Source organism: Musa acuminata, chromosome BXJ1-8 (genome assembly GCF_036884655.1).
Source record: "Musa acuminata AAA Group cultivar baxijiao chromosome BXJ1-8, Cavendish_Baxijiao_AAA, whole genome shotgun sequence".
In the NCBI taxonomy this organism is placed as follows: Eukaryota; Viridiplantae; Streptophyta; class Magnoliopsida; order Zingiberales; family Musaceae; genus Musa; species Musa acuminata.
In genome coordinates, this window is record NC_088334.1 from 43235043 (window position 1) to 43256961 (window position 21919).

The 21919-nt window shown below is 42.2% G+C and overlaps 3 protein-coding genes across 4 annotated transcripts; 1 reads left to right on the top strand and 2 right to left on the bottom strand.

The window, feature by feature from the left end:
• The first annotated feature begins 3909 nt into the window (after positions 1-3909).
• LOC135587979 (receptor-like protein kinase FERONIA) lies at positions 3910-7407 on the top strand. Of its 2 annotated transcripts, none has more exons than XM_065079876.1 (2): positions 3910-4035; positions 4231-7407. In XM_065079876.1, the coding sequence occupies exon 2, from the start codon at positions 4454-4456 to the stop codon at positions 7115-7117; it is 2664 nt and encodes an 887-aa protein (XP_064935948.1). In that variant the 5' UTR covers positions 3910-4035; positions 4231-4453; the 3' UTR covers positions 7118-7407. The 2 variants fall into 2 exon arrangements, with proteins under 2 accessions (XP_064935948.1, XP_064935949.1); XM_065079877.1 differs by having other exon boundaries at positions 4030-4141.
• Positions 7408-8797: 1390 nt separating this feature from the next.
• Positions 8798-15323, bottom strand: LOC135587982 (uncharacterized). The gene is made up of 4 exons (XM_065079880.1): positions 15181-15323; positions 14177-15041; positions 10187-10459; positions 8798-9610 (listed from the first exon to the last, which is right to left on the bottom strand). The coding sequence occupies exons 2-4, from the start codon at positions 14801-14803 to the stop codon at positions 9311-9313; spliced, it is 1200 nt and encodes a 399-aa protein (XP_064935952.1). The 5' UTR covers positions 14804-15041; positions 15181-15323; the 3' UTR covers positions 8798-9310.
• A 107-nt stretch (positions 15324-15430) lies between these two features.
• On the bottom strand, positions 15431-21919 carry LOC103995396 (formin-3). The gene is made up of 6 exons (XM_009415974.3): positions 21588-21919; positions 19223-19399; positions 18364-18462; positions 17486-17665; positions 16886-17050; positions 15431-16139 (listed from the first exon to the last, which is right to left on the bottom strand). The coding sequence occupies exons 1-6, from the start codon at positions 21831-21833 to the stop codon at positions 15717-15719; spliced, it is 1290 nt and encodes a 429-aa protein (XP_009414249.2). The 5' UTR covers positions 21834-21919; the 3' UTR covers positions 15431-15716.

The following is a 21919-nucleotide window of genomic DNA, read 5'->3' on the forward strand; positions in this document are numbered from 1 at the left end:
AGGGAGACCCTCGGTGAGTGTCCTCCCCAAGCTCTCCCTTGGACATGCGAACCTCTTTTTGTACCTTGTCAAGTCGCTGGATGACGAAGCACAGTTGGGCCCACAAGGATTCCGAAGAGAGTGCCTCGGGGTCTGGGCAGCCGCTCGGGTTTGCCGTCACCCGATCCCCGAGTGGTAATGGCGGGACCCGAGGCGAATCGGGAAACTCCAGGGGCGACGTGCGAGCCTGAACGGGTGGCTCCTCTTGCCGTAGCGATGGAGCGATGGGTGTGTGCAGCGGGATGATGGATCGCACCATGCCGGTTAGAACTTGGACTTGGTGAGCGAGGGCCTGAAAGGCCTCGGGTGACACGGGCGTTGAGTCGCCTGGGGCGCCGTCGGGCAGCGACGGGCCCGGATCGTTGAATATCCGCCAGTAGCATTCTGAGGTCGTGGCGGGACCTTTGTCACGAGGTCCCCGAAGCGGGGGGCGTTCCCCCGAAGCCTCGGCCGGGTACGGCCCTACAACCACGAGTTCGTCAAAGCTGACCCGGTGATCCCTCGACATGCTGGGGCGAGCCCTCCTTCTAGCGCCAAAATGTTGTTGCCAACAACTTTAAGCCGTGGCCTCGGGGCCGACGCAGCTTGGTTCGGGCCCGGTCGTCGAGGGGATCTTTCCGGGTCGGGCTTCGACGAACGTCCGGGTCAGGGGCGCGCGGGGTCGTCGACTGCTCCGGGAGGCGGCTCCTCGTTCGGAGGCCTCGGGTGATACGGATTGGTCAGCGATCCAACTCCGGGAGGTGGCTCCTCGCCCGGGTGCCTAGTGGGACATCGTCTTCTTCTTGGTACCTGCACAGAGGTCGGGTCGGAAGCTCGGCCCGACCCCTCCGACGATCCAATCAGTGGATGTGGAGAGGGATTTTGAGTGGAGAAGTAGAGATAGTAGTTTAGTAGAAGTCGAAGTTCCAGTCCAGCCGTCCCCCCTTCCGTTCAGAAGGTGAGGGTATTTATAGGGAAGCTTACTGTTCCCTGATATGCCCGTTTGCACGGGTAGGCTGTTAGTGTCTGACATTGGTGTTGGCGTGGCGTGAAGAACTGAGCTCGGGCAAAGCATTAATGCGCCTCGGTCGACGCCCCGGTCTGCGCTGACCTGGGGGTATGAGGCTTTGTTCAGGACGACTGACGTCATGCGCGTCTTATCGTCATTTTTACCCTTATCATATTAAGAAGATTGGCAGACATGTTTGATCTTACGATTCAGAGAAATATATCTGCTCTTACATTTTTAATATTTATATGGTAATTCTTTTACAAGATTGATTTTGGCATGCATCTGCCGGCGCAGCGCATAGAAGTTTGGTGCATGGTGAGGTATCGGTCAACGATAGAGATAAGACGATGACCGAGTCTTTGTGCAGACGATGACCGACTGCACATCCACTAAATGTTGACGACCAAGTCATCATGTTGACTCAACGCCAGTGCATTAATTTGCGAGCCCACTGGTGTCTAATTGCATCATAAAGCATTACATAATCTGAACAAACAAAGAATATTCGAGAACTTGTGGTGGCTCCTACTTATTGCACCATGTAATATCCATCCAACACAGTAAATTAAAAGAAATAACAACATCAAATGATCTAAGTGGTGCCATAAATCACGAACAAGTTGGTCCGAGAGGGCTTTGGTCAAATGATTTGGATGGATATAAACATCTCAGCCCTCCACTCCCTCATTCCATCTCATGCAGTTCTCTCTCTTCTCTCTCTCTCTCTCTCTCTCTCTCTCTCTGGGCTATGTTCTCCTCCATTTAGGTTTCCAGTGATGTTCATGCTATTTCATGCATGTTTGAAAGAAACATACTGTGTTATGTGTGTCTCTTGGAAGTTTTGATCTTCTGATGTTACTTGCAGTATGATACAAGCAGGTATTCTCTTCTATTTACATCATTTTGCATGTGAAAACCTGAGTGAGACATGATGGAAAAAGATCATTAGGATTTGTTGTAGCTGTGCTGGTCATGTTCAGGTAGCAAAGGCCACTGGATCAACAGACTTGCTTGGAATAGAAAGCAAATCCATCGCTCCCATAGTTGATAGACTTCATCCTGTGGGGCTTTGGTGATCCCATGCCAGGCGAAAAGAATCACTCAGAACAATCTTCATCAGCGGTGGAGAAATGGATTTGCTTCCTGTTGGTGTAAACAACCTTAAGTCGTGGCCTCGGGACCGACGCGACTTGGTTCGGGTTCGGATGATGGGGATCTCCCTGGAACGTTCCTCAAGACTACTGAGGTGGTCGATTACGGTGGTCCGATCGGGACGGGATCGTCGTTTCCTCCGGGCAAGACTCCTTGCCTGCGCATCCTGTGGGGACCTTCGGCTTCGCACCTGTACACAGGTCGGGTCGGGAAGCTCGACCCGACCCCTCCGACGATCAAGTCAGTGGATGATAAAAGGGGTTTCTTTAGCTAAGTTGTCTCCTCCTTTTTCTCCCTCTTCCTGATGAACGAGAGGGTATTTATAGGGAAGGTTACCGTTGTTTGATGTGCATGCTCGCAGAAGGCAGAATCGTACTTCTAGTAGCGTTTGACACCGATGTTGACGTGGCGTGAGGGATTGAGCATGAGCATGACGTTAATGCGCCTCGGTCAGCATTCTGGTCTGTTTGACCAGGTGCTGTCGGGTCAATCGAGGCGTGAGGTATCATCTGAGGCAGCTGACGTCAACCCGAGTCTTGTCGTCATTATTATCCTCATTCCGCTGATCCAATGGCCGATAATGTCGTCTAGGAATCCCATTGCGATCTATTGCTTATGGCGAAGGAGGAAGAAGACAGCTACGAGACTTCTCTAGCATAGATGCATCATCAAGACGTACGGACATTGATGATTTTAGCAGATTTACTCACCTTATTTGTTCCAAGCCAACGTTATATCAAAATCATCATAATTGTTTATATATATATATATATATATCGATGATATCATATGCATATAATTTACTGATATTGACAAGGAATAAGAAAGCAAATGAATCAAGGATAATGACAAGGTCTTTCCTTCTTTCGGTGGACCCCTCGATCGATATGCCTTTTGTCTCCTCTATTGCCGATCAATCCAATTATTACATCGTCCAATCCCATCAAATCAGAACATCGAACAAGTCACGTTGCATTTTGTTTTAATTTCCTACTCCAATTTTGTACGGAATTCATTAACTCAGATTAACATTCATTTTAATTATATTGGAGATGGATGTAAATAGAAAATTAGATACCGGAAAAGTTCAATTAGGATTGTTTGTTTAGCTCAGACGGCAGAATTAGACGCCCGACTTGGATCCTCCGACTCAAAAGTATCCCAAACGATCTTGGCCGTTCATTTCTTCTCGATCAGAACTTTCCCAGGGTAAGTTTTTGGGTTCGGGTCGTGGTGCCTAAACTCCAAAACATGGGCGACTGAGTCAACCTCTGTTTTGACTCCACGTCGAAGCTCTAAAAAATCTGCACTCTCCAATCTCCATCAAGTATTTATTAGATTTCATGTGACCAAAATTTCATTTTCCTTTATATATAAATATATATGTATTCATTTCAATATTTAAATTTAAATATTAAACACAAAGTGGAAAAATGAAAAATTATTAATTTGTAGGATTACTTAACTCAAATTTATGTGAAGAAATACAAAAATCACTAATTTTCGATTATTTATTTTATGCTTTTATTCTTTTCATATATATTATCCATTTGCGTTGACTCGGCTCCAAAGGATCAGAACGTCCGCACACATCATTTTCGATCACGAATTATTTACTACAATTATCTCCACGGTATAAAAAATTATCTGTGTGTTTGGCTTTCGATCGTTTGTGTGGAAAAAATGAGCAATTTTGAAATAAATAATAATATATTTGGGATTAAAAAATATTTAATAATATTCTATAATGGCGGCTTTATGTAGTATTTAATGGAAGAGAAGTATCAGCGCTGGGGAGCGGTTGAAGGCAATAAACTTCCGTCTTTCCGTGTCCCTCCTCGGAGTTCCTCGAGGTACTCTCGCAGCCGTCTCGCTGCTCTTCTCTTTTTACGGTTCTTGCATGGGATTTTGATGCGTCTCTGGTGGTGTTAGGTGTTTCATTCCTGCTTTTTCTTGAAGGTTATAGCTGAACATCTTGTGTTGGGTGAAATTTTTGGCTTGATTTGTGTTTTGTCTGTGTGGATGTTGGATTATTTCTCTTTTTTCAGGGAATTAGGGAGAGTGGAGTGAAGCCACTCGAGTTCTTCGTTAAAAATCCCATCTTTGATCGATCTAGTGTCTGTTCCCCTTATTCTAGAAGCTGATTCACAGAATTTGCTGTGTTGATCTTTGATGCTCCAAAAATTCCTTTTTCGGAGGTGCCCTCTCTGTTGATCCTGCAGTGGAGTGGAACAAAGATCTGGTCTTGTTCAAGATTCCGACCTCTTCCCTATGAAGAACCACTGGATCCCTGCTTCTGCCCTTGTCTGGGGCTTCGTCTTGTTGTTGGCAGTAGCTGCAGTCCTGGTGGCTGCCCAGAACTCCACCTATAAGCCGCGGGATCACATCCTCCTGAACTGCGGCGCCTCAGGGCAGGTCACTGACCCCGATGGACGAAATTGGACCGGCGATGCCGGATCCAAGTACGCGCCCTCTTTGAACGGTGGTGGCTCCGCAGCACGGCAAGATCCGTCGGTTTCCTCAGTGCTCTACTTGACCGCCCGGGTCTTCACTTCTCCCTACACCTACACCTTTCCTCTCGGTGCTGGCCGGATATTTATCCGCCTTCATTTCTATCCTACCACTTACTCCAACCATTCCGCATCAGATGCCTTCTTCTCTGTCACGTCTGGCCATTACACCTTTCTACAAAACTTTAGCGCCTCTCTTACTGCCGATGCTCTAAATTTCGCTTACTTTAATCTTGAATTCTCCGTCAATGTCTCCACCGGCGGCCTCAACCTCACTTTTACCCCATCGACCACCCATGCGAACTCTTACGCCTTTATAAACGGCATCGAGATTGTATCAATCCCCGACTTCTTTAGCTCTGCAAGTCCTGTGCTTGTTAATGGTGGTGACTCGTTCCCGTTCCCGATTGATCCTGACCAGGCTCTCCAGACTGTTTACCGGTTCAATGTGGGAGGGCAAGCGATTTCCCCCGTAAGAGACTCAGGCTTATTCCGCTCTTGGGACGATGACACACCGTACATCTATGGTGCTGCATTTGGCGTGTCTTACTCTGCCGATCCCAATGTTACCATCGAATACACGGCGGATGTGCCAAACTACATCGCGCCATCAAATGTCTACTCTACAGCAAGGTCAATGGGCCCAGATGCACAGGTGAACTTGCGCTACAACCTTTCGTGGATTCTCACGGTGGATGCTGGCTTCTATTACCTTGTGCGGCTACATTTCTGTGAGATCCAGTATCCAATAACCAAGATTAACCAGAGAGTCTTCGATATCTACCTTAATAACCTGACTGCACAGCGAGAAGCTGATGTCATTGGTTGGAGTGGGGGAATAGGTATTCCCGTTTACGAAGACTACGTGGTGATACTAAGTGGAAGTGGGCAGATGGATCTGTGGGTTGCGCTGCATCCAGACACCATGTCAAACCCAGAGTATTATGATGCCATCTTGAATGGGCTTGAGGTATTTAAGTTGCAGAACAGTGATAACAGTCTGGCTGGTCTTAATCCATCACCACGTCGTGAGCCAGATGTGGATCCTAGCAGGGTTGACAATAAGCAGAATGGGAATTCAAAGAGTAAGATTTTTGCTATTGTTGGTGGGGTGATCGGAGGGTTTGCCGTCTTGCTTGCTGGTTTTTGCCTCGTTGCAATGTGGAAACGCCAAAAGAAGAAGAAGAAAGGGAAGGATGCTGCCAGCAGTGACGAGCCTTCGGCTTGGATGCCTCTCTCCGTCAGTGGCAACGCACATTCAGTCACATCAGCCAAGACGACCACCGGGACCTCTGCATCGTCGCTTCCTTCCAACCTCTGCCGGTACTTCTCCATCGCAGAGATCAGGGCTGCCACGAAAGACTTCGACGAGTCTCTCCTGCTTGGAGTCGGTGGGTTCGGTAGGGTCTATCGCGGGGAGATAGACGGTGGGGCTACGAAGGTCGCGATCAAGCGTGGTAATCCGATGTCCGAGCAAGGTGTGCACGAGTTCCAGACCGAGATCGAGATGCTTTCCAAGCTCCGACACAGGCACCTTGTCTCTTTGATCGGTTACTGCGAGGAAAACTGTGAAATGATCCTAGTCTATGATTACATGGCTCATGGGACTCTTCGGGAGCACCTCTACAAGACGCAGAAGCCGCCTCTTCCGTGGAAACAGCGGCTTGAGATCTGCATTGGGGCCGCGCGTGGTCTGCATTACCTTCACACAGGTGCGAAGCACACCATCATACACCGAGATGTGAAGACCACAAACATACTGTTGGATGGTAAATGGGTCGCAAAAGTTTCAGATTTCGGGCTTTCAAAGACCGGCCCGACGGTCGACAACACCCATGTCAGCACGGTGGTGAAGGGCAGCTTCGGCTACCTCGATCCGGAGTACTTCAGACGGCAGCAGCTCACCGAGAAATCTGATGTTTACTCGTTTGGGGTCGTCTTGTTCGAAGTCCTCTGTGCTCGGCCGGCGCTTAACCCCACTCTTCCGAAGGAACAAGTGAGCTTGGCCGAGTGGGCACTGCACTGCCAGAAGAAGGGCATTCTCGACCAGCTAGTTGATCCCTTTTTGACTGGTAAGATTGCTCCGCAGTGCTTCAAGAAGTTTGCAGAAACCGCGGAGAAATGCGTGGCTGATTTTGGGATCGAACGGCCTTCCATGGGCGACGTGCTCTGGAGCCTCGAGTTCGCCCTCCAGCTGCAGGAAAGCGCAGAAGAGAGTGGCAGCATCATAGGGATCTCCGACGACACAACTCCGTTTGTCCTGGTAGGAAGCAAAGACCCTAGTGATCCATTGACCGGAACTAGCCCCGCAACGACCACGACCACCACCATAAGCATCGGAGGTCGGAGTATTTCCAGCGAGGACTCCGTCAGGTTGACTCCCAGTGCTGTGTTCTCGCAGATCCTGAACCCGACGGGGCGGTGAGAGGTCTGCTCTATGCTTTCTGTGCATCCTTATTTACTATGTTCGACATGTTTGTGCTGCGATACTATAGAACCATAAAATTGAAGGGACGTATGATCTTGAGCAGTGCATTGGACACTCGAAAGATGATTGTTATTGCTATAGGTAAATATGTTGAAATGTAATCTTGTATTACCTCCAAGAACTGCTTTTCCTTTACCTGAAGGTTTGTTTGATGTGTGTGTGTGTGTGTGTCTGTCTGTGGAAAAGCTTGTAAACCTTGAGATCTATTGTTTTTTCTTCTTTGCTTACGACGTGCCATTTGGACTTCTTCTTGTTCAATGATGATGATGCAGCATTTAATGGATGTGCTAAAACTTCTGCTAACATTCCCTCGAAAACAGGGAATCGATTGAGTGCCATACCAAACTTTGAGCAGGTCAATCGATGATGGCTTGGAATGAAGTCGACTACCGAGTCATCTTTTGTATTGTTTGTGGCTTTAGTCCATTTTGGCATTATGTTGGAAGAGAAAAAGGGAAAAAGAGACGAAAATATTTCAAGGCTGACAAGACTACTTACTTACCTATGGATTTATCAATTCTAAATCCAAGTATGACGACACACAACACATGTATTCATATAACCAAAAAACTATGTATGTGCTTATGTAGTAATTCTACATTAACAAACCATCATTTGACTATCAATTAAATCTCTAATTAATTCAAGAACTTCATAAAATTCCAACCTTATCCTAGAGAACCTGAGGGAGGAATATGTGGAGAAATCTACCATCATCGCTGTCAGCTTTTCACAAGCGTGTCAGCCAGTCATGTGTCAGTACTCATCTTTTTCTATCTCATCTATCATAGATGACCTCTGATAGCAAATGCCATGGAAAAGACCGTGAATTATTGACCATAACACTTTTGTCTTGTGCCATGGAAAAGGCCAAGTGGAAGAGTCTCCCACAGACCTTTCATTTGTTGCCAAAAACTTTACTTTTAGTCTCTCTCTCTCTCTCTCTCTCTCTCTCTCTCTTATGTGCCGTGTTTAGAACGTTCAGAGACGTATAACAGTAGTCAGACTTGGAAAGCGGTCAATTTGTGGACAAACCTCTCACGAGAAACCAAAATGAACGGCAGTGGACGTGCACAAGAAACTCTACATGGTTGTTGCTATCAAAAGGTGCAAGTGGGGCTATAGCATGTCATGCCAAGAACATAAAGCTTTGCAAGATTTGAAATAAAGGACCGCAGTTATCGTAAAGAGCCAAAGATAAATCGAATCGATTCGGATGTATCCAATTGAATCGATTTATAATTTTAAGTAATTTTTTAAAAATATATTTTTAAGATAAATTGATTCAATTCAATCCAACGGAATTGAAATTAAACTTATCGAACCGATTGACTGAACCAAAGAAGCATACCTCCGAACCAGACTCATTTATAATCGAATCGATTAGATTCCATTTTTTGATTCGACTCGAACACCCTCGGAAAAATCACCAACTCTGTTGAGAAAAATGTGTATAGAAAACATTAGAAATAGGATGAAAGCATGTTCTCCCATAAGAACTAGGTCGAAGTGAGCATAAATAAATAGGAAGTGCAGAGACAAAGGTCTAAAGTTATAGTGGAGTAGATACAGGTCACGTTACAGCAAGCATTCAGACAGCAAAAGGAGTAGAGGCTGTAAAAGCAAGAAGCAATCAATGTAAAACCAATTATTTCTCTAAACAATGATGATCGTTAATAGCCAAATAGTTCTTCTATTCAAAGAACACTAGTCCTTATTCTTTTGATACAAGGCTAGTTCTCATTCATTATTTGAACACTTGGAATAGAGAGACCATCACACTCTCCTTTTGAGTGTAATTATTTCTCCAAGCTCCTTATTGAGATCTTTGCAGATGTCTCGCATAAGGAGGACAAGATGCAATGACCTTTAGATCAGCTATCAGAAAGCAGCATTTGGTGGCAGAGATGCAAAAGCTATTATGCGATGACTGGGATGAGAAAAAACCTGTCGTAAACTTCTTGCAGGTCAAAAAAGAATTCTGGTACCACATAAAATTTTGTTCTCTGCAAGCCAGGATGCCGCTGTTCTCATACTCGAGAAATGAAGAATGGTAGATGTAATGCCACCAGTTAATTCTATTATCTTACTCCGTGTCGTTGGACTCAGCACCGTTTGCTCTCGGCTGCATCAATTGCTCCTTTTTTCCTCTTCATGCCGATTCTTTTCTGCCTGCTCAAGTGCTCTTTGCTTCTCCTCTTGCTGCCTTCTTTCTGCCTCCTCCCTCTCCCTGATTTCATCTTCTTCGTCCTCTTTCTGGTCTAGATCTTGGAATTCCTTCTCTGCAGACATTGCTTTCACAATGGGATCCCTTAGTTCAGATATCAATCCTCCTCCCACTCTGTATTCCTGCTCATCCCCCAAGACGAACAGTCGCTGGTCGGGCCCTGAAGCCATTGGTATATCAACTGCAAGTAGCTTCATGACATACTGCATCATAGATCATCCAAGGTCAAATACTAAACAAAGATAAGACAAAGAATGGCAAACAGATATTTCTCATAATTTGTTCAATTAAGTGACGACCACTTCCTTGGCTAATAAATATTCTAGTGTAACTTGTAAAAAAATGTTCAGCCACATTAAATAGATCACCTCAGAGACGAGCATCAACCGACTAAATTTAATAATAGCCTAATCAACAAGGAGACAGGAGAAACTTACTGGCAAATTAAAATAAGAATCTATTTTCTCTTGAAAACTTCTACCATTAAATCAATACTCAATGACATTTTACTGATCATAGGAATGAAGGGTGAAAAATTCTATTACATTTTCCGCAAAGACACAGTAAAAACATAAGTGATTAACAAAATGGCATTTAATGTCAACTGCTAGTAATTCAATAACTTTAAGCATTTCAAAAAAGATTCATGTGTAAGATTTATGCAAGTAATATGGCAGACATGCATGTTCTAGTTGAAATGGCTGACTCTATATTGAAATGTTAATAGGATGTGTAGCAGAAATGAAATCATCAACCAATTTCAGTTATAAAAAAGCTACCTGACCCTTTTTCTTCTTGACCTCAATGCTTACAAGACCCTTCCTTTCAGATCCTCGGACAGGAAAAAGTAGAAAACATCGTTTGTCACCAAACTTCAACTTAAAGTTTTTAAGCTTGGGTTGACCCCCTGATGTTACGTATGCTCTCAAGTCTGTCCCAGTTAAAGGGGCACCCATTACCTCCAGAATCCCAGCAGATGCGTTCAACTTGCTCATTGCTAATCTATAAACCTTGTCAGGGTTGATAGCAAACCGTGCACGAAAACACATTCCCTTCAGAAAATAAGTGAAACTTTTAGTGTTAAAGAAATCAGAGTCTCTCTAAGAGTAAACAAGGAGATTCCCAGAGGAATCTATCTCTATTGGCCTTTTCAGTTAAATACATAAGATTCAGATAGAACATGAAATATAAGCAACAAGGAAATGGGAAAAAAGAGAAAGAAATACTGAACTAGTGACTACTAACACAAAATGACATGGCTTACATGTAATTTATCAGTTATTATAAAACAAGTAAATATAGCTCAATCTAAACCAAACCACTAAACTTTTTATGGTGGATTGCTGATTCTATGTGATAAGCTCTCATCGAAGAACCGATACTTCTACCATGTCAACTATCGTCACCTGAACAATATAAACTATCTAGAATTATTCATGAAGAACCCACCAAGGTAGTTATCATGGTTTGCAATACTGTACCGTACCGCTCGGTATGAGCGGTATATACTTGTCCGATAGAAGACCAATACGGGTAATACATCGATACACCTTAGTATACTGTGTCAGAGGATTTTAATTTCAAATAATACCGCCTATACCGGGCGATACATACTGGTCCGTCAGCATATCTGTATACGGACCGTCCTGTCACGAACGGTCGTCGCGCACTCGCAATAACTTCATTCAACGAATCGTTCGTCGCTTTTGCATGCTTGAACAGAGACATGGCAGCCTGTTTTACATTGGTTTTGTGTGTTTTTGCTTATAAAAATACATGTTCGAACAGGTTATAGCGCTATAGTGCGACCGCTCACCGCGCCGGGCCAAAAAGCCCCAAAATGGCTCCATTTTTGCATGCCGCGGGTTGTTTTCTACAGCCCGCTGCAGCGCCCAAAACGTCAACCATCTTAGTACCCTGGAACCCCCCGGGTGGCACAGGGTTGGATGGGGCTTCGGTATATTGTCGGGCGTTGAAAAATCTTCACAAGTTCGCACGTTAACTTGACGAGAACTTGCCTTCGCACCCGGCACCCGGTGAGCAATTGTTTGTGGACTCGCAACTGTTCGTTCTACCTTCTAAAGTCCTTGTTTTCTCCTTTCTCTCTTTTCTCTCTTGCACTCAAAGTGCTTGCTGAATTGCTTGTAAAGCTTCCCTCTCCGTGAGAATTCGGGACTTGTCCGTCGCTCGTTTTCAATCTAATCAACTTTCTATTTTACAGGTCCCTCGGGACCTGTACAAGATTGCAACTAGGCTGAACCTTTGCAAACGCATATGACGCAAGGGCGCCTCATGACTTAGGCAATCCTAGCTAAGTCCGAGGAGTTGGCATAAGGGTGCTTCACGACTTAGGCAATTCCAGCTAAGTCCGTGATAGTCCGCTACCGGACGGTAGCGTCGATTGGGGTTGTTTTAGCTCTGTTATCATCCTAAATCGACCGTTGTATTAGCAGAGAGAGAAGAAAGAGAAGAGGGAGAAGAAAAAAGAAAACCTGAAGATCCGATGGCACTCTCCCTTGACGATCCCGATCTATCGCCACCTCTCAGATGATGTCGCCTCCTCGTCTGAGGCAACGAGGCCTTGGCGACTTCTCCTCATCCGCACGGGGAGAAAAGAAGCATCGGTGACGTCACGGGGAGAAGCGATTTTTTCTCCCATCACAAGCAGAAGGAACTAGCCTTTTTTTTTTCTTTTTTACGAGCACGCAGGTAGAAACTGAGTGACGTCTTTCTTTTTTTTTTCACGTGGGGAGAAGGAAACAATTTCTTCTCCCTATGCAAGCAGAAACCGAGTGATGTCACCTTTCTCTTTTTTTTTTCGTGCGGAGAAACCGGGCGACGTTGCCTTTTTCTTTTTTTTTTGTGCGGGGAAACCAAGCGACGTCACCTTTCTCTCTTTTTTTTTTTTTTTTGTACGGGGAAACTGGGCGACGTCGCCTTTCTCTCTTTTTTTTTTCATGCGGGGAGAAGGAAACGATTTCTTCTCCCCACACGGGCAAAAATCGAGCGACGTCGCCTTTCTTTTTTTTTTCGTGCAGGGAGAAGGAAACGTCCTCCTCACACAAGCAGAGCGCGAGGAGTATTGAGGTGACATATATATATATATATATATATATATATATATATATATATATATATATATATATATATATATATATATATATATATATATATATACACACCGAGCTATCACAGACAAAGTTCTAAACAGAATGTTTAATGTAATATTTATGTATGTCCGTGTCTTTTGGTTTGTTCATACTTTGCACAACATGTAGAGGGATGATCGAAGGCTTAACAGCCTCATTTTAATTGGGTTTGGTGGCCTTCTTAGGCTTGAAAATAAAGGTTGTGTCACGTGGACCATTTTGACCCTTTGTTGTGCAACCGTTCAGAGCTTATAAAGTCTGTTTGTAATTTGCATTGTCTATGAAGTGTTTCTTGAAATGTTTGCTTGTGGATCCCGAGTGAGGCGCTTTCTCTAACCCGTTTTCTCTTTTGTAGGTCCTAAGGAACCATGGGAGGTTTCGAGGAAGCTGACCTTTACGGACGGACACGCAAGGGTGCCGCACGACTTAGGTAAAACCAGCTAAGTCCATGACAGAGCGGTATACCAAAACATACCGAGTTGAGTTCGAAACTCCAATACGATATGAAATTATGAACATTGGTGTCAGGACGCTCGGTACAGCCCGATACGTGCTGTACCGACAATTGATCGATACACCGGTACGTTACGGTATTCAGGACCTTGATAGTTATTATGCTTGCAGCTATAATTAGGCATTGGACATCCTTTATTTACAAAACTTCAAGTCAAAGAACTGAGGTTTGAGATAATAAGTCATTTAAATTTTTGTACACATCCAATGTTCCTAACCACGATCAGTCCATCACATTTTCTGCAACTAAGCAGGGTATAAGAAATTTTGCTGAAGGTAACATCACTAATAAATTAGATTCATCCAATCATCTTTTTATTTTTTGGAACGAAGTCTTCTTTGGCAATTTGAGTTGACCCACCAAGCCTAACCAGTGTATTTATAGGTCTTCTGTGGAGATCTCAAAACTCTGGTAAACATTTTTTCCACATCTTATTCTTGATCAGGACCACCTCTAATTGTTCACAGAAGCAAACATTCTTAATATTTTACTTTCACAACAAATAACATATAAAAGCCATGCGAGAAATATTTTCTTGGTGAAAAATTCTTTTGACCTAATTCCGACTGCAAGGGGAGAGAGGCTATCTTTGTTAAGCTGTGATCATTTATAATTGTCGTATCTGAAAGCCCGACACACAGACACGACATGGTTACATTTACCTAAAGGCTGATGTGCATTTTCACTAAAAATTTTCAGCAGCAACAACAAAACACAAATCCCAACTATATGGAGCCAGCTACATGGATTCTTTCTTCTTTTCAAGCTTTGCAGAAGGCGGTATCACCAATTACATTAAGACTCATCAAATCCTATTCTACTGTTTGGAATGAAGTCCTCTTGGGTAATTTGAGTTGACTCACTATGACAAACCGGTGCAACTACAGGTCTTCCGAGGATATCTCAAAACTTCTCTCAAACATTTTTTCCTCACCTTATTCTTGATCACGACCATCTCTAATTGTTCAGAGGAGCAAACATGCTCAATATTTTATGTTCTAAAAAAAAGAAAACAAATGATAAACAACAACTATGTAATAAATCCCTTCTTGGCAAAAAAACTCATTCGACCTAATTTTAATTATAATATAAAATGAAATACTCACCGCAAAAGCCACAATGGCTGACGCGAGCGCAAGAAACCCATACTTGGCCGTGCCTTCCGAAAGGCCAACAAAGGTGCTCGCAATCCCAAACATGATCCTCCAGAGTACAATGCAGACAACGACAGCCCCGCTCCACACTAGTATCGTATGATTCCTCTTCCAAAACGCCTCCATTTGCAATCCAACCACTTGGCGGTACCGAGAGAACGCCGATGAAACGGCCGACAATGGCTTATCGACCACCGATTTCCCCATGCCCACACCGAAGCTGCTGTACTTGCCATAATTCAAACTCTTGAAGGAGAAGAACCGGGAGCCACACCCGTTCTCGTTGATCCGAGCGAGGCCCTTGATCCCGAAACCCAAAGATGGCAGCTTAGTGGCGGTCCCGGAGCCCCGATGCCTCGAGTTGCAATTCAAAGCGAACAGACGAGAAAAGATGCGATTCGGGGATGCGGAATCCGAAGACGGCGAGAGATTTGAGGAGCGACAGGAGCTGAAGGGGTTCGAAATCAAGAACCGCGTCTGGCCCCAAGAAATGGGGCTTCGTGGCGCAGGACTCGCCGGGAATTCGTGTGTGTAGAGCCTGCCGAAGCCATTGATGATTCGTTTGTAGGGTTTCGACATACGGGAGAGAGCAAGCGAGCGAGAGAGAGAGAGAGAGATGCAAATTACATGATCGCAGCCAAGTTGCCAACCTTGGGGGTGGAGAACCAAACTGGGAAACGTTTTGTTTGTCTGGTGTTTTGTGTTTTTAGTTTTTTGTTTCTTGTACCAACCATATGGCGCTGGATTCGGGATGTGTCTTCAACAATGGCAACGTTTCCCCAGGAGAAGTCGTTGCAGAAGATGTTTCACGCCCATCCTGGTTTAAATATGATTTTAGAATTTGAAAATAGAAAATAAAAAACGAAGAATTAATTGCAAGCTCAGATTACGAATTTTTTTACTTTTCGTGAAATCGAGATATAATTTCATAAAAAGATAGTTTGGCAAAACATAACCTGACAAGCTACTAGTCAGCTAACCACAGTTTCTGCGGCGGGCAAGGCCTTCAAAGAGAAGGCGTCCCACGGGCGCGCACACAGCAGATACTACATCCCCTCCACCACCTCATCTCGTTCCCCATGTCTAGGTCCTGGAAATTTTAGCAACCATAGCAAGCATCAATGATACAAGGTATATAGGATACTAATACTTGCATAGCAGCCAAAAAGCAACACACGAAACACGAACAAGAAGCACGCACGCAGCAACATGAAACGGCTTTGTTCTGATTGCAAATAGAGAGCTCAGTGATGGTGAGCTGGTACTAGTACAGCATCACATGGAAGCACTATAAGAATCAACAACATTGTGCAAGTCCATAAAACATAACTTACATATCAAACAACAATGCTAACGACACAACTCATTTGACCAGGTTGGTGGTAAAACTTACTGGCACATATGTGAAGGAATCCAATTTACATGCAACAACAAATATCACACTCATCGAACACGAGCAAAAATGGCACACACCAGATTCGATGGCCGCCTACTAGTACCCAGCACCTGCTGCAGACGGAGGCGGTGGAGCTGATTTTAGAGGATCTGATAGTGGAGTGGGCATAGGGGGGATAGGGACAATGGGACAATCTTCTGGTATGATAATTGAGGGGGGTGATAGTGACGGTGGATGAACAGTGGTAGGGCTATTGGTCGTAAGAGTGGGAGTTAGTGGCGTCGGGACGAGAACAGTGTTTGCTTCGGATGCAGCAAATGATGGGGTTGAGGGAGCATTAGGGGTCATGTAGACCTCGGTGACCTCTTCGATGCCTTCATCCACATAGACAACATCCTGCATGGTGAGTTGGTGGTACTCCACAATCTCTCGCAGGAATCTGTTCTCCCGTGCATATACAGAATTTTCATGAGCCAATCTTGCCTTTTCAGCCAACAACGTCTCCAGCTGTAGTCGAATCTGTTGAGAAAATAAAAGATGTAAGAGCAAAAGGTTTATGCATTGGTAAAAGCAACCACACATGGTTTTGCAAACTATTTAATAAAGTGGTGTAGATTTAGTATCAATCATAATTACATGGATAAGTTTAAACATTAAATCTGTCTTACTCCAAAAAGAAGCAAATACCGAACAACAACATGATAGCCATGATTGATGCAACAAAAAAAAAAAGGATAAATCAAGCTGGCAGAACTAGTACAGTGTCCTTTTCCTTTTAAGAAAATAAAGGAACTTATAGAAACCACATTCAAAAAGATAAGGTGACTTACTGGTGGTACTAATAGAAATTAGAACATCCAAAAATGTAGATAGAAAAATCAGCTGACTGTAGGAGCATAGGTACAGCAGTGACATAAACAAGGCTATTTACATGCCACAACCAATGCTTCATGCAAAATTCAATTGAATTGATCGACACTACATCTTTACCTATTATAAGTTAAAGGACATACATGTGAGGAAGAGGGGCGCTTAAGGCTCTTTATTTTGGGATACAGCATCAAAAATACAACATAGAATTACAACAAGTTGGAGAAAATTTGTCAAATATGTTTGCATGTTAGAAAAAAATCATTGAACATTTTTCTATGTTTGTTAAGTAGACTTGTCACATATTAACCACCAACCGATTTAAGAGTGTATATGATTTGATTCCCACATAGAATTCTGTTGGCTAAATGTACAATACATTAGTGTATGATTACCAGATCGTCATCTTCAGGGTTATCTCCCTTATCGTGACTTTCCCTCAGCACTTTGTTCTCTTCTTCAAGCTGCGCACACCGTTCTTTTGCAAAAGCAAAGTCTGCTTTGACAGTCTTCAGTTCCCTAAGAAGAAGTTTGGCTTTTGCAGCCATTGCATTTGCAACCTGCAAATGGTAGAAGGTAACTGTTTCATATATTCAAAAGGGTGAAAAAATAAAACTGAGGATATCTTATTCAAATCAATACAGAACAAAGAAACAACTCCAACAAACATGGATCAAACAAACTGTTGGAAGTCCTTGCCGAATGACTCAATGCCAATATACCTGGTTGGGCAGAGAATAATGAATGTTTATGAAGAGAACCGATGAACTTTTGACTACCATGAACTAAGAGTGGCCAACTCTTGGTTCTTCTTGACAATCTTTTTTTCGTATTAAACAAGTTTTTTTCCTTTGATCACCAAGAAGAAACTAAGACAATAAACACATACGCAAATCCATTTCTTGTGTATGCATTGGAAAATTCATTCAATTTGAGAAAACAGAAACCACAGGTAGATCAAAACCCATTTCAGTGATACACATTTGCCACCTTACGTCGCGAGATGCCTTCAGCTGAGTTTCATAATCAGTTTGAATCTGAGAGGTATAACGTTGACCCAAGTTTTCTGCAGCCTGACTCTGCACACTGGCAGCGTTTCCTTTCCTCCTTATATTGAGCTTACGTGTTTCATGGATAATATCAGCTGTTTTACTCTCCACAATTGTAAGACCCTCCTGGAAAATTAGGAAATATATTACTTGGATAATAGACTAACACAGAAATGAAGTTATTTGAGGAAAAAAATTCAACTACAGAAAATCCAACAACTTTAATGCAAAATAGATAGCAGCTTATTGCTTGTATTAAGAATGTTATTGTACAATGTTCCAAAGCAATAAATTCAATTGTGCTTGATCTTAAAGTGAGTAGGAGGCACTCAGATTTTTTGCATAAATGACAGTATATCTCATTTTTTTATGAAGAAGAACCAATGTACTACCTCTATCCATATGAAACCGAGCCACTTAAATCAAATTATAATATTTCAACATAAGTATGCCAATAAAATAAATGATTTTATGACAGAAATAAATTCATATCTACTTGTGCTCTACTTGGAGATACATAAACCTCTCAAAATTGTAAATTCATAATGACTTCTGGTTATTGAATCTGATGTTATTCATAAAACATAATATGATATGAGAAATAAGTTTGATAGAACATTCATACATATTGGAAAGGATAGTACATTAAATACAATGCCAATCCACAAATCTAGATTCACAAAAGTAATGATGCTCTCTCAAAGTTTAATACTTCAGGAACCTTGAAGAGTTTGTTAACAGTGTTTACAAGACAAAGATCACCATATTCGATGTTTTATTGGCAACTGTGAGTACATAATGAACAAGATTTACAAATAACTTACCTCAAGAGCATTTTTTATTGTGCCACTAATATAGTTAATGGAAGAACCAATTGCATCTGAACGTTTATGAGTTGTCTCAGTCTTCTGAAAAATCTCTGGCTGATCAAAATAACAACATTGTTAAAGTATGACAATGTAACTTCATGATGTGGAGCAGCAGGAGGAGAAAAAACTATCAAGCAATGCATGAGTAGCTTGCAGTCCAAAAACAACTAAGGCCCCATTTGGTGATGTTTCATTATTCACGTATTCAAAACTAAGAAACATAAACTGTCTTTGTGCTATTTTGGTTTTCCGAAGACAAATAAGTTTAGTGGTTGCCATAAGGGGATTGCTATGTTGCAGAAGAACACCAGAAATCTAACAGGTCACAGATCCAGGTCATTGGTCCGGTTCTCCTGGTCGTCCTTTATTTGATGAAATTTAACAAAGAAAAATGCTTCCTTTCACAAATTTCTAATGTATGAATTTTCAAAACACTTAAAACAAAAAAAATTCAGCAAATTGATTCTCATCTTAATTTTCTTTTTCTCAGAAGCAAAAAACTAAAACTAAAATAAATCAAAATGGGAATTAGGTGGGGACAAAAGGGAAACAGATGCAGACGAGTTTTTGTCAGGAAAGTAATGCTATGGCCGAAAAATAAAATCCAAACCGATGATTATTAAATACCGACAAATATTATTTGACCCATATGAATGACTCATCCATCATATTTTTCCAAAATATGCTGGATAAAACAACCACTGTTTGGATGAAATCTCATTCCTGGAAATTTGAACCAATACATTTGATCTATAGTAACATAAGCTGAATTCTGTTCAATAAAAAAAAATAAGATCCATGATTTCATTCTTACCTGGCCACCAGTTGATCTGTCAACTGTCTGATGTGGATTCTTATCAATGCCTTGAAATTGATTGGATGTCTCATCATTATCAATAAATGTTTTCGCTTTCCTAGCCAATGTTCCCCAGAATCCATATTTGGACTCATTCAAACTTTTCATTGATGTATATTCATATGAAGCAGAATCCTAAATTGAAAGTCAAACATATTACATGATCAAAGAAGATAATAAGAAGACTTGGATAAGCATATTCTGTCCAGCAAATAGATAAAGAAGCAAAAAGTATCAAGAGAAATAATAATCTTCCGATGAAACATCCTTTTCGACATAATGATTTTGAAGTTCTTCAAGGTTCATTTTATTTGGTTCTTCCACTTAGTAAGTAATCATCTTTGTAAATTGCATTTTGCTACAATTGATCAACAGCCCTCTAAAATAAATTAAAAAGCGCTCTAAACAAGATAGTTTTGGCAACAGAAGCCTGTCATAAAACTTCAAATTTGCTTAGCTACAAGTCTAACTTTGTCGTCAATGCTCAACAACAACCATGCTTTGCTTAGCAAGTGGTTTAGCCTCCTTTATGTCAACACAAGAACCACAATAAAAAATGAGTATAAAGTACTTAACCTATGAAGCATGGAGATTTCAATTGCTTGATATATCTATGTTAAACACTGACACTTATCAAACAATGGTTGGCACTTTAATTAGTTCAAACATATTAAAACCTTTATACCATCTATTGAACACTCATATCATCCAACATAAAGTTTGAAGACCCTGGATATTAACAATATGTATGTTATATATATATATATATATATATATATATATATATATATATATATATAGAGTTAATTTGAAGTTGAGTAAGACTCACTCATTAAGGTAATAGGGCAAAGGAAGGGCTGTTGCCTTCTCTTCTTTTCTTCTTTTTTTCATCTTCATTTTTCAAATAAGCTGATATTTCCATCTTGTCGAATTGTTTATTGAGCAGCCACATAATTAGTATGTCAAGGTTTCTTGTGAAAATGTGATGAACACCTCTGATGTAGCACTTGCTAGAAGTTTAGGTCACTAACTGCTACAAATTGGAAGTTAAGGGACTAACATGAAATTTTGGATGATAGTTTGGGGCAATGTAATTTTCTTTATTTTACATCAGAAGCAGCACAATACGATATTTTATAGATAAGAATATCTGTCAATATTCTTTTAGAAACTAATAGCTTGTCTAGACAATTGAGTGCCTATATAACATGTAACATCTTAGGAAAATGTAAATTCTAATGCAGGAACAACAAGTTGAATTGAAATGATATTTTCCTAAGCATTAGCAGGCTTCAAGGCAATCTGAATATGCCAAGTAATCTGAATGTGTGCTTAGTACATCAATTCAGGTTCCAAGTGGTAGACACTTGTACATCCATCTTAGTCATTTTGCATGTTAAAATTTTTTTATGTATCCTACAAGTCAATCTCAAGCTAAAACATTTGTCAATTTTTTTAAAATCAGGACCAAACCCTATTGAGGAATGACATTAAAGTAAACCTCTAACATTTTTTTTGCTTACGAGAGCAGTTGTTTTTCCACCTCATGTAGCAGCTTTCCCAGTTTCTTTTGCTGGCAATGTAAAATACATCATGTAAAAGCCACTAGAGTTCATGAATTGTTCCATGTGGTCGCGTAATATCCCCTTCTCAACATATTTCTCATGTCCCAAGAAGTTGACAGATCAATTTTTCTTGATGTTAAGACAGATAAGGAGTGAAAATAAATTATGCCCCACTGCAACAAATTTCTGCAAGAAAAACGCCCCCAGCAAAATCTCTTCCAAGTTAACATGTTTTAATAGCATATTCACACCGAGAATAGACAGAAAGAACCAAAAATAATATCTAGCCACAGTATAGACATCGCTGCTTCTCACATTCTTGGGCGAGAGGCTTGGTCTAACAAAGGCATTACCCACGATGTACAATAAATCTAATGACAAACGTGAAATCATTTCTGAACTGCTTTAATTGAACAATTGAACCTAAGAAAGCATAGATCTGATTCCAGCATGAAGTAAAATATCATCTGTGTATAAATTCACCAAATGAATACGAAAACTCCTGCTATCCTAAAACCGGATCACTACTCATCGTTCACTGATTGCAACACCCAGTAACTAGAAATTTTCTCGACCTAAAAATTCCAACCATGCAAATCGACTTGAATCAGATTGAAAACCACGAGATACTTACATCAACAGGCAATACGTAAAATCTTCTTTCTGAAACCCTATAAATTTCAATACAGAAACCAGCGATCCAGAGAAAAAGGGACACGCAGATCAAGAACCGACTACACGGCGAGAGTATAACTCACTTGCTGGGGAGAAGGCGCCGATCTGAGCGGGTGCGATTCGCGGCGAGGGGAGGATACGGCGGACTCGCCGTAGGCAGAGGAGAGGGAGGAGACGTCGCGGTGGGCGGCGGAGGCTCGGATCGCCCGGGCAGCGAGAGAACCCGGAGTTGAAGAGGTCGAGGAGGCATCCTCGCCGCCGGCGCTGGTGGATCGGGAGTCATCGTAGGTGGACACCCTCGCCACCGGCTGCTTTCTCCGGTACGCCATCGCCTCCCTTGTCTCTCTCTCTCTCCGTCTCTCTCAACCCTCCCGCCTCGCGGCGATCGCAGGTCAAGTTCAGCCAACGCCAGTCC

Coding starts and splice junctions, on each gene's coding strand:
- LOC135587979 (XM_065079876.1), top strand. CDS start 4,454: ATGAAGAACCACTGGATCCCTGCTTCTGCCCTTGTCTGGGGCTTCGTC.
- LOC135587982 (XM_065079880.1), bottom strand. CDS start 14,803: ATGTCGAAACCCTACAAACGAATCATCAATGGCTTCGGCAGGCTCTAC. Junction 10,460..14,176: donor CAGCCATTGTGGCTTTTGCG/GTGAGTATTTCA, acceptor TATTTTCTGAAG/GGAATGTGTTTTCGTGCACG. Junction 9,611..10,186: donor TCAAGAAGAAAAAGGGTCAG/GTAGCTTTTTTA, acceptor TCTATGATGCAG/TATGTCATGAAGCTACTTGC.
- LOC103995396 (XM_009415974.3), bottom strand. CDS start 21,833: ATGGCGTACCGGAGAAAGCAGCCGGTGGCGAGGGTGTCCACCTACGAT. Junction 17,666..18,363: donor CAATAAAAAATGCTCTTGAG/GTAAGTTATTTG, acceptor CTAATTTTCCAG/GAGGGTCTTACAATTGTGGA. Junction 17,051..17,485: donor AGCTGAAGGCATCTCGCGAC/GTAAGGTGGCAA, acceptor TACCATTTGCAG/GTTGCAAATGCAATGGCTGC.